The sequence below is a fragment of the Chiloscyllium plagiosum genome, chromosome 3, assembly GCF_004010195.1.
Source record: "Chiloscyllium plagiosum isolate BGI_BamShark_2017 chromosome 3, ASM401019v2, whole genome shotgun sequence".
Taxonomy (NCBI): domain Eukaryota; kingdom Metazoa; phylum Chordata; class Chondrichthyes; order Orectolobiformes; family Hemiscylliidae; genus Chiloscyllium; species Chiloscyllium plagiosum.
The window spans coordinates 78115571-78127580 of record NC_057712.1 but is presented as its reverse complement, the minus strand read 5'-3'; the positions used below and the strand labels follow the sequence as shown (position 1 = coordinate 78127580).

At 39.6% G+C, this 12010-nt stretch overlaps 1 protein-coding gene across 2 annotated transcripts in view; it reads left to right on the top strand.

Annotated features, from left to right (window-relative positions):
* The window catches only part of frk (fyn-related Src family tyrosine kinase), a 111996-nt gene that overhangs the window by 68274 nt on the left and 31712 nt on the right, over window positions 1-12010 (top strand). For both annotated transcript variants that reach the window (XM_043684765.1, XM_043684759.1), the window contains one exon: window positions 1400-1521. In XM_043684765.1, coding sequence (XP_043540700.1) covers window positions 1400-1521 — 122 coding nt within the window. The remainder of the gene's footprint in view (window positions 1-1399; window positions 1522-12010) is intronic.

Sequence of the window (12010 nt, the reverse complement as noted above, 5' to 3'; positions counted from 1 at the left end):
GAGAGGTCGAGGGCAGGTAATAAGCCAGCACGGGGTGTCCAGGTGGATGCAGTGTGTTGGAGGTGGGCGAAGGGGTCTTCGGAAGGTGGGCGGGAGTCCTGATTGTGAAAGTAAGCTCGGAGGCTTATTTCTCCAGTACCTTAACTTCTTGCTTTGTGGAAGTAGTCAAATTTTTTAGTGTGATGTAGTTATCATTGGCAAGGCGAGCATTTATTGTCAATTCCTATTTACCTTTGACATGAGTGGCTTGTGAGACCATTTCAAAGAGCAGTTAAGAGTCAACTATATTGCTATGGGTCTGGTGTTGCGTGTAGGCTAGACTGGGTAAGGAAAGTAGATTTTTTTCCCCAGACTATGTTAGTGAACCAAATGGGATTTTATGACAATGAGTTTTGGAAATCCAAATATATTACATCTACTAGTTCCCCTTTATCTATTCTGTTTGTTACCCCCTCAAAGAACTCCAATGAATTTGTCAGCCATGATATCCCCTTCATGAAGCTATGTTGATTCTGCTTAGTTAACTATTTTTTCTAAATGATCTAATATTAAATTCTTTTTTGAATCACAGATGTTAAATTAACTGGCTTGTATTTACCATCAAAAGCACTTGCTTAGCAGCTTACTGATGCTTGGTTTGGTTTCCACAAAGTCACTCAGCTCCTGACCTCATTGCAGTCTTGTTTCAATGGTGGACAAAATAACTGAATTCAAGAAGTGAGTTGCACCAAAGACCTGTATTCAGTGGGAATCTGGGCAAATCTCTCCACTAGTTAGAGTCATACGTAGCACAAAGAAAGATGATTGTGGTTGTTGAAATCAGTCACCTCAGCTTCAGGATATCTATGGAGGAGTTCACCAAGGTAGTGTCTTAGTTTCAACAATCTTCAGCTGCTTCATCAATGATTTTCCCTCTGTCATAAATCAGAAGAGTAAATGTTTGTTGGTGATTGTACAATGTTCAGCACAACTCATGACTCCTCAAACTGATGCAGTTCATGTCGAAATGCAGCAAGACCTGGACAATATCCATGTTTGGGTCGAAGCTGCAAGTAACATTCGTGCCGTGTCAGTGTCAAGTAATGACTTTCTCCAACAAGGGAACACTCAACTATTGCTCTTTGACATTCAATGGCATGAGCATTGCTGAGTCCCGCAATATCAACATCATGAGAGTTACCATTAAGCACCATATCCACAAACATATACTTTCTCTACCAACGACACTCAGCAGCAGTGTGTGCAGAACTTTGGTCCAATGTAAGTTTAAAATATCTGAAAGCTTCAACTTCTTGTTTCTAAATTTTCAGTGTTTCAGCAAACTGTTCTTACTTAGCCTTTCTCCAGATCTTTTTCAGACTACACCTCATATTAAAAATGTTTTTCTCTTTTATTACAGCTATTTCTTTGGAGCGATCAAACGCGTAGATGCGGAGAAACAATTGTTAATGGCTGGAAATGGAAATGGCTCCTTTATAGTCCGAGAAAGTGAAAGCAAGTTGGGCGACTATTCACTCTCAGGTATATTCCTGCATTATTTAGTGACTTTATAAAGTCTTCTGCTGTCAATCCATGATGCTAAGAACTTCAGTGCTGGCCTGTATCTCTAGCTTGAACAGAGTCTTCGTGAATTTTCTGTCTTGTCTTCTGACAATTAGGTCAGGACTTTCTAACGCCAAAGAGTATGAGAGCAAGAATGGCCATACTTTGAACATAACACCAGACTCCTGATGCCTCTTGAATATGCTGGAGTTTTCAAATAGAGGCTGGTATATGAAAGGTGTGGAAAGGAGAGGTGAATGGGCTAAGCCAGGAGCCAGTTCACCTCCAATTAATGATGGACTAAGCTCCTAGAGGAACTTACTAATGGATTGCAGAGGGCAAGAATAGGATTCTCAATTTATAAATCGCTGAATCTGAATTTTCTGAGTGGCTATGGAGTGGCTATAGGCAGAAATTAGATTTTATTTTCAGTTTTTGGATCAATGATGGTCTTGCACTGGATCAGGCACTTCATGTTTTAGTTGGTACTTTTGTGTTTAGTTAAGCTGCTGGCAGACCATGGCGCTGTTCTACAATCCAGTGGCCAGTCTCATTGTGGCTACCAGTCACTGTTGCTGCTTGTGCTCTGCAGGTGCATCTTATCTTCTGGAAACATTAATTGGGTAATGATATCATTCTTGTGTATTGGTGGAAGAGGGAATGGATGCTTGTGGATCTGGCACCAATCAAGTGAGCTGCTTGCTCCTGGATAGTGTCAAGCTTCTTGAGTGTTGTTGGAGCTGAGCTCATCCAGACAAGTTAGGAGTATTCCATCACCCTCCTGGCCTGTGGCTTCTAGATGCTGGATGGGCTTTGGGGAGTCAGGAGGTGAGCTACTCACTGTAAGATTCCTAGCCTCTGGCCTGTTGTTGAAGCAACAATATTTACATAGCTAGACCAGTTCAATGTCTGGTCAATGGTAACCCCAAGGATGCTGATAGTGGGGGATTTCAGTGATGATAATACAAATGTCAAGGGGTGATAGTTAGATTTTGTCTCTCCTGTTAGAGATGGTAATTGTCTGGAAATTGAGCATTGTGAACCCTACTTGCCACTTGTCAGCCCAAAGCCTTGACATTCAGCAGGAGTTAAACCTGGGTCCCCAGAGCATTACGTGGCTCTCTGGTTTATAGGCCCAACGAAAGTATCATTATGCCATCACAGTTTCTGGACTCAAGAACAACAATCAGCTTCTTAATTTCAAGTTGTTCAACCTTTTCTACATTTATTTTTATATTTATATTTGTGAGTCTGTATTTGAGCCCTTGTAGAGCCACCAATAGCCAGTCTGCTGAATTTTCACCTTTCATAGAAAGCGTGCTGAATAATTTAGGCAGGCCCACTGTAGGCCCACAACAAGATATTTAACTCCATGATCATCACACAACAACTTGATGTGCTTTAAGTTTACTCTGACTTTATTCATTGTTAATGCTGCTCTTCTTTTAATATACCTGGTAAAGTTCAAAGGTTGGTATTACAGTGGAGTAAAGAACAAGTGTATAAACAGATTCCTGCATAACCATGTGATGTGGTAATGCAGAAGAAATTAGCTTAGAATGAGGAAATAATATTCACTTTATTCAACCGGCATTTTCCACGGGTCACACAAAATATTTGCTTGAATCTATTTAATCTCCTAAAACAAAGCTGTGACGCCAAAGGAACTGATAACATCTCCTGAAAATAATCCAGGTCCAGATCCTCATGCTTCCCCTCTTGCTGGCCACTGTTACGTAGTTTCTGATCCCTGTACTTTTGCGATCACTGAAACAGATGCCCTTTGGAATACATAATTATCTACATTTACGTTTATCTCGACAGCTTTAAACTTCCTCCTGACTTTAGACTTGCCCTCTTCATTTCTCCAGGATTTTCTTTGTCTCTCTGTCTCTTCACCTTGGAGATAAGAATTTCTTTCATTTTGCTTGGCAATTGCTCATTTGTGTGTGTCGCCTAATATGCACTGACAGGTCCTTTTAAAATTGGTCAAATTACACAGGTTGATTTCTTAGTGGAGGCCTTGTGTAGAATTTAATGGTTGTCTGTGCTTGTGCGTTGTTTAGGATATGCGGGCAGTACCTTTCTACTGCCTGAAAACTGGTGGCAAACCTAGTGTGGCCAGTTTTAGGAGGTTTGATGGGATTAAATCCACATTCAGGTACGTGCCTGCCCTTGCCAGACTTCCAAGCTCAAGTGATGGAAACTTGCTCCAGGATGTTCTGATGGTGTTGCCACAACAACATCAGAAGCAATAGCTACAGACAGTATGACACTGTGGCTTACATCAGGATTTGACTTTGCAAACCAAGGAAAATGGTGAATGAGGCATGTAGCCTGTGAAAGGGATTGATTACCTCCACCAGGCAAAACATGGCACCTTCCTACCAGCCCCAAGCCTGCAATCTAGAATGCCCTTGGTAATTCTGGAGATGAGCAAGTGTGACATGCCCCCTGCCTACCTCTGGTTCACAAGGATGTGTTGGCAAGATGTGGTGTCAACTGGTCGTATGAAGGCCCCAGTTGACATCTTGCTGGAGAGACTGATCTTAGACCTTCCCATCCTGGACTACATCAGAGGTATCTGGGGATAACACTCCTTACTAACAGCCTCCCCCCCCCCCCCACCCCATTCGTGTCCCTGCTTGCCTCCAAGTATTAAAGTCTTATTTTCATTTCTAGTTTCTGCACACTGCAACCTAAGCGGTATGCTAAATGAGTTTGATATTCTGAGTTCTGTTTCTTCAGTTATACGAAATGGGATAGTTCATTCAAATATTGAACCAGTGGGAATTTATGTTCTCCTTGTAGAATTAAGGAGAGAAGAGATTCATCGGGTTGTTACCTGGGAGGGAAAGTCTCAGTTATGTGGAGAGCCTGGATAGGCTGGGTTTGTTTTCCTTGGAGCAGAGAGGACTGAAGGGGGATTTGATTAAGGTGTACAAGATTATAACAGGCAAAGATAGGGTGGATCATATGAGAATCTTTGCCCTATGGTGGATGTGCCATAAGGTTAAGGTTTAGATAAATGGTTTAAAGGGGATCTGAAAAAACTTATATCACCCAGAGTGTGATAGAAATATGGAACCTTCTGCCTGAAAGGGTGGTAACGGCAGGCACTCCCGCAACATTTTAAAAAAACCTCTGAATGAGCACCTAAAATGCCAGGGCATAGTAGGCTATGGTCCAAATATAGGTAAATGGGATTAATCTAGTTCAGTATCTGTTTTGTGGCATGGACAGGGTGGGTTGAAGAGCCTATCTTTAAGTTGTATCTCTCTTTGACTGTTAGGGACAAAAAAGTTGAGAACTGAGAATATATTGTTGGAATATACTGCAGTTAATTTTACAGGAAACCTGAGGTTTGGGGACAACGATACCGAAATAATGATAGTATCCTAATTGCTTTAAGGCATTTGTTAGCCAAATCAGAAATTAAAACTCAGCCTTCTGTATACAGAATACCTACCCACTCTCCTTGTTTTGGAATGCCACAATATTGTTGCAAGAGGTCACAGGAATGTGTTTAGTTATCATAAAATTGAGGGACGGCTCATTCCGTGCATCTTTATGTTGTGGAGCTTTTGTAAATCAACTTATGACACGTAATGAATAAGAGTCATTTTTGGATGTGAAACATACACATTTCTCCCTCCACAGATGCTGAATTCCATGTGCTTTAACCTTCTTAATCTGTCTCCTATGTGATATTTTGTCAAAACTTCTGCTAAAATTCATTTAAACTAAATCAACAGAATTTCCCTCATCCACATGCTCGATCACATTTTTGAAAAATTTAGCGTATTTGTTTGGCATGATCTCCCTTTGACAAAGCCATGCTGAATATCCCTAATTAACTCACGCTATTTCAAATGAATACTCATTCTGTCCTTCAGAATTTTCTCCAATAATTTCCCTACCAATGTCGTGAGATTCCCCTGTCACTATTGCTCGTTCTTTCTTCTTCATTCCCCCCCCCCCCCCGCCCCGCCCCAAGGAAGCTGAGGTTGATGGCTCACCTTGCACTTTTAGCTGACGATGGTTCTAAGTAGTTCAGTCTAGTTTTGTGTGTAGGTATACTGGGTTCCCACAATCACTTTCCACTCAGCATGGAGCTCTCTTGGATGAAATATTGATGACACAAAGACAGGAAGAAAAGTGAATTTTGAAAAGCATGAGGAGCATAGATGGGTAATGAGAGGGTGCAAAGCTCTGTAAAATTCAGTACAATGTGGGAAATTGTGACATTGTCCATTTTGGTTCAAAGAATAAAAAATGAAGCATATTATTGAAATGGTGAGAGGATGCAGAGAGAGATACAGGTGTCCTCGTGCATGAATCACAGAAGGTTAGTATGTTGGTGCAGCAGTAATAGAATGTTATGTTTTATTGTGAGAAGAATTGAATGCAGTGTTTCAATTATGCAGATAATTGGTGAGACAACTTGTGGAATACTGTGTATTCTACTGGTCATTGTACTTAATGAAGATATTTACTATGTTAGAAGTGGTTCAGAGAAGGTTTACTAGACTAAAATATATTGAGTGGATTGTGTATGATGAAAGGCTAGTCACGCTGGATCTATATCCTCTGGAGTTTAGAAGTGTCGGAAGTGACTTAAATTAAACTTATAAATCCTGATGGGACTTGACTGGGTGATATGACAGAGATGTTTCCTCTTGTGGGACAGTCTAGAATTCCAGGTCAGAGTTTAAAAATAAGTGTTTCCTATTTAAGATAGTTGAGAATTTTCTTTTCTTGGAGGTTTGAGTCTTTGGAATACCCTTACTGAAATGGCAGTGGGTGCAGAATCATAAAGTATTTTTAAGGCAGAAGTAGATAGATTCTTGATTATCAAAGGGATGCAAGGCTATTCTGGGTCGACAGGAATGTAGAGTTGAGGCTAAAATCAGATCAGCCTTGACCTTACTGAATTGCAGAGCAAATTTGAAGGGCTGGGTAGCCCACTTTTGTTCCTTGTTTGTATATTGTAATTACCTATAAAGTCAAACATCAGGATTTCTAACTGACTGTCGTCCAAACTAAAATCTTATTTGCCCATCAATTTATATAATTGCCAGCATTGCAGTCTTGACGAGAAAATGTTGACGAGACCATCAAACGTCTTCTTTATCTTTAATTCTTAGACTTTGCACTCTTGGCCCCACCAAGGTATTTTCCCATTTGCCATTTAAAAAAAATCTCATCTAATCACTGCACAGTTGGATTGTCTTATCTATTGTGTAATTATGTACTTGTTTGTGATTAAGGAAATGAAGTTTAATTCCGAGCTGAAATGATGATTTTTTGCGAGGTTGCTTAACAATAAGCGAATTGTTGTTTTTTGAGTTTATTGAAGAAACCTAGAGAACTGTCTTTTGTTCTAGATAAGTAACAAACAGAAATATGTTGACCATTTTGGTGATTAAGTAAAATATTTACACTTTGGTTATGCTTGCAGGTCTTAATTCATCCATTGATGTCATAACATCTCTTGCCTCTACCATTCATGACTGGGTTTGACAGGACAGCAGAGCTTTGATCAGAATTTTTGTTTGTGGGTTTATTTAGCACTGTCTGGTGCCTACTTCTTTCTGCTGTTTAGCTTATTTTTACGCATGCTGATTGATGTGCTGAAATGATTCAACATACTTGGAAGGCCAGAGCAGGATTTCATGATGAGATCATCTGATCAGAAGGCCCACAACTGGATGGATTTCTGCTGCAGCTGGTTAGGTGGACATCTACGTTTTTCAACTAGCTCATACTGGTCACTGAGCATGAATTAGAGTCAGTGACACTGGTGGTTGCTGTGTACCTATTTCCTTGGGGTTATCATTTCTGTTGAATTTTTGGTGATATGTCATTTGTCCAAATGAATGAAGAAGAGAATTTGATTTCTTTGTATTTGGTAGCCCACTGACTGAGTTTGGTTGCTACATGATATTAGGCACAGATTTTAAAAAGGCATAATGACTACTTCATCCTGGGTCATAAATACCCAGTGATATTTTCATTCTGCTTTTCTGTTATTATTTTATTTTTATCTTCTGTTCACTGTCCAAAGGCAGATCCAACATACAGCTCTTCCATGGATAAGGCAAGCAAACAGGATCTGAAGTCTTCCCCATCTGGAACTGGGATCAAACCCTGTGCTGTTTACACTAATCTGATCCATGGTAGTTATCCAGCTGAATGAACCAACCAACTCCCTCAGTGAGTCAGAGTTGCTGTGGTGACATTGACTATTGTAATCTGGAGCCACGAATAGTGATAGAAGAGCCTCTAATTTTCTTTCCATTGCATGGTTGACCAGGAATCTCTCCTACTCTTACCATTTGGTATTTGTTGGAAGGAATTGCAGACTGATATTCATTCTGTTTGCCTACATTATGAACATATATTACTTGGCCATCAACTTCTGGATTGGGACTCAAACCCAAAGCTTCTGGCTGAGAGGGAGAAATCCTACCCACTGTGCTACAAGATCTCCTTTCTCCCATCCACTTTGCCTACAAATGTTTTCCTCATAGTTCATGCTTGCATGGAATGTCTGAAATTCATTATGTTAGTCACGTGAATCTGAAATTCCATTGCATTGCATATATTTAGTGAGGCTGCACAACTTCGTATGGAATGTTGTATTTGTGTATGATATCAAAGCTGTGCATTATTTTATGGTCCTAGCAAAGAGAGTGTTTAACCCTCTCTTTCAAAACTAGTTTCCAGCATTCTTCAAAATTTCAGCCAGTGCATGCATTCATTTTACTTATTTGGGTATTTTTGTGAAGTTTAAATTATATGTAGAGTCATTAACATTGGCAAAGGAAAAATGTCATAGCATAGAAGGGAACACTCAGCCTAACCTATCTATGCCAGCTTTTTGAAAATGCAGTCCAATTTCACCACGCAAATAGCTTTTAGTCATAATCCTGTAAAACTGAGTTTTTCAAATTTCCAACGTGGTCGGACTCCACCTCTCTTTCAGATAATGTGTTTCAGATAACATGTTCAAATTGTAACAAATCTGCGTGAAGAAATTCCTCGTCATGTATCTTCTAGTCCTGAGGCCTTTTAATTTGCATTTATAACCTTGTTGTTACCATCACATTTACCAGAAGAAAAAAAAATCCCTTTGCTTCCTTTATGGAAAGCCTTGATTCTTTTTGAATGTTTCTTCCTCTATTTGATGTTCTCTTAACATAAGTCGGACCGAGGAGAATAAACACAGAGTCTTCAGTCTCTCTACAGACATGAACTTCCTCATTCCTGCCATTATTTTAGTACTTCTGCTCCAAAGGCCTCACCAAGGAATTAACATATCCCTAAAACAGTGAGTAGAACTATACAGAGAATTCCTGTCACGTACAAGGATTTGTGAATATGCATCCTTGTCACTGGCACATTTCACTATTGATTCCAATAAAACAGAGCAGAAAGTTCTTACTAGGATTATAGCTTTGTGGTGAGCTTTGCATTGAAGCTCTATCCCTTCATGTAGATGCTTGACACATGATAGAAAGCAACCACAATCTGTTTGGCATCTTGATAAATAATTTGCATTCATTTATCACCTTTCATTCCACCAACATGAACTAGCTCCATGATGCTGGTTCTCAAGATGGTTTCTCCACATATACATCACCACACTTATTTGCATTAAATTGTGCTTACTATGCATCTGTGCATTTCACATCCTTATTCTGTTTATGTCCTCCTGAAGTCTGCTGCTATTGAACTCACTATTTGCAGTGCTACTGAGTTTGATATCATCTATAAACTTGAAAATGATATGCCTATTAACCAAGCTTGAGTCATTTATGTGTAGCATGAAAGGCAATGTCATAAATATGTCTTTCCATGTGCATATTTGTCTGCCTTGTATACAATTCCCAAGTGCATTAGACATGAATTATCCACACATTTTAGTGCATTGTTGATGATCTTGTGATTCTCTTCAAATGTACAAGTAATATGGTAATATATAATGTTTTTACTATGTGGAGAAAGTAAGTCAGAAAATGGATAACAACAAGATGATGAAGTAACAATACTCACAATGATAGCTTGGAGAATTGAAATGAATGATGGAGAAATACATTTCCATTGTATAGGACACTGTATTTTTTGGCCACTTGAATACTAATCATACTTATGAAACAATGCTTACTTTTTTATGTCTGAATTATTTGTTTCTGTTCAACATCTCACACTACAAGAACAACAGTCAATTGGCCATGGTTTTATTTGCTACAACTCCTCTATAAACATAGACAGCCAACCTTAAAAGTCTGAGCCCCTTTATACTCTTTCAAAGTATTGCCTGATGTATCTGATAAAACAGAGCAGATAGTTTTATCAAAGGATTGACATCTGGTGAACATTGCACAGAATCTTCATCTTTTGTCGGTATTCTTGCTACAAGACAGAACAGAAAGAAATCAAAAAATTTACAGTTACAATGTAGCTAAGTAATTTGCATTCATTTAGTGCCTTTCAAGATCTCAAAATATGTTATACATACTTGAGCTGTCAGAAGCCTTTTGAAATGTAGTCACTGTGGCAACATTAATGAATGTTGCAGTGAACTTGAAAACAGCAAGAGGTCACAAACTAAAATAGCATAAAATAAATGAAATAACCTGCCTTAGTAATATGAATTGAGAGATAGTAATAGAATACTTGTGCTTTGGAACTTGCCACACGTCTAGTCAAGCTGTTCCAGTACAGCTACATTATTGGGATCTACATGACAATGTGAAAAATCGCCCAGGTATGTCTTAAAAGCAGTAAAATCTGACGTGGCCTATTACCACCCCATTAATCTACTCTCGACTGAAAGTGGCCATCAGCAGTGCTATCAAACAGCTCTTGCCTAGCAATAACCTGATCACTGATGCTCAGTTTGGGTTTTGTCAAGTTGTACACCCTGGATTCAAGTATGTTCGAAAAAGCTGAACTCCAAAGGTGAGGTGAGAAAGACTGCTTATGATTTCAAGGCCACATTTGACTGAGTTTGGCACCAAGGAACCCTAACAAAAAACGGATATCAGGGGCAAACTCTCTGTTGATTGGAGTCATACTTTATCCCTTTAAGCTATGCCAATGCATTTTATCCAAATAAACTCCATTCAAAAATAGCTATGCCAAACAGTTTTCTTTCCAATTGTAACAAAGATGTACTAATACCAGAGGACACAACCATGTTAAGGGTTAGAGACAAACAAAACTGCAGATGCTGGAATCCAAAAGAGACAGGCAGGAGTCTGGAAGAATACAGCAAGCCGGGTAGCATCAGGAAGTGAACAAGTCAATGTTTTTGGTGTAACCCTTCTTCAGGTCTTTAGTAGCTGTCTTAAGTGCTCTTTGATCTACTTTGTTCTCCATGAGGTGCTATCCATTATGTGGGAATTGGAAGTCTGCCTGTATCTTCAAAGAATATAAATGAGGTAGCCGTGGTTACATAGCCTTTGCAAATTTTCTTATGAGGTGGTGCAGCTGTAGACTTTAGCATCTTGGTTTCTGTTAGGGTAGTCCGCATTGTCGATTTCGGTACTAGGACCGAGTTTTGGTTAAGGGACTGCTGGGTGAAGTAAGCCAAATGATTGGACAGAATATATCTAACCAGTAGTGCTACTGCACTAACAGAGGGTGGCACCTCAACATTCTCACTGTTTTGTGTGAAATATGTACATAAGAATGACTTGATGATGTACACGTCTTTTTCCATGAGCTCCCTCAAGCATATCGAGTTGTATGAGGTGCTAGAATCCGGAACCTGAATAGCATGAGTCTCACTTTCCATAAAGGTTACAGAGTTATCATCGTAATCTCTATATTGCAGTGTCCTGTATATAGAAATGAGGACGTGCTTCCACGCTGACTGTATCTTGTAAAGACCTGACATCAATTGAAGGCAAACCCCTTCACATTATCTGTCATGGTGCAGAAACCCCCTGACTGACCCATGCAGTAAGGAGTTGCTGGTGCATGGCCAATGAACTGGAAGTGTTCACTTATGGCATCTGTTGGAGAATTGATCATGGGCCATCTTTCCCTGCTGCCTTTGCAGCAGCTAACATGTCATCCGTAATTCATCCCGTGTAGCTTCCTTTAACTGACTATTGTACATTTCAGCTGATTTTTGAGCTCGTGTTTGCAAGAAAGTGGGTCACAGTTGCTCTTCACTTGCTGATGAATAATATTTCGAAGATGTGCATATTGTGAGAGCATCATCAGATAGAGAAAGAAAGAAGAACCCAGGTATTGGGAAATGAGGGTGGTAGGAGGTCCTTCTCTGTAAGGACTGTATGAATATCTTTGAATCACCCCTTATAGGAGGTGCAAGTTCCTTTAAATTGTATGAGTGTTGGCTGAATTTGCACTATCAATGCAGAGCATATGCTAAGAATTAATGTGGGTGTGGTTGCACCTCAGCTATTACATTCAAGTGAGGGACAAACCATTC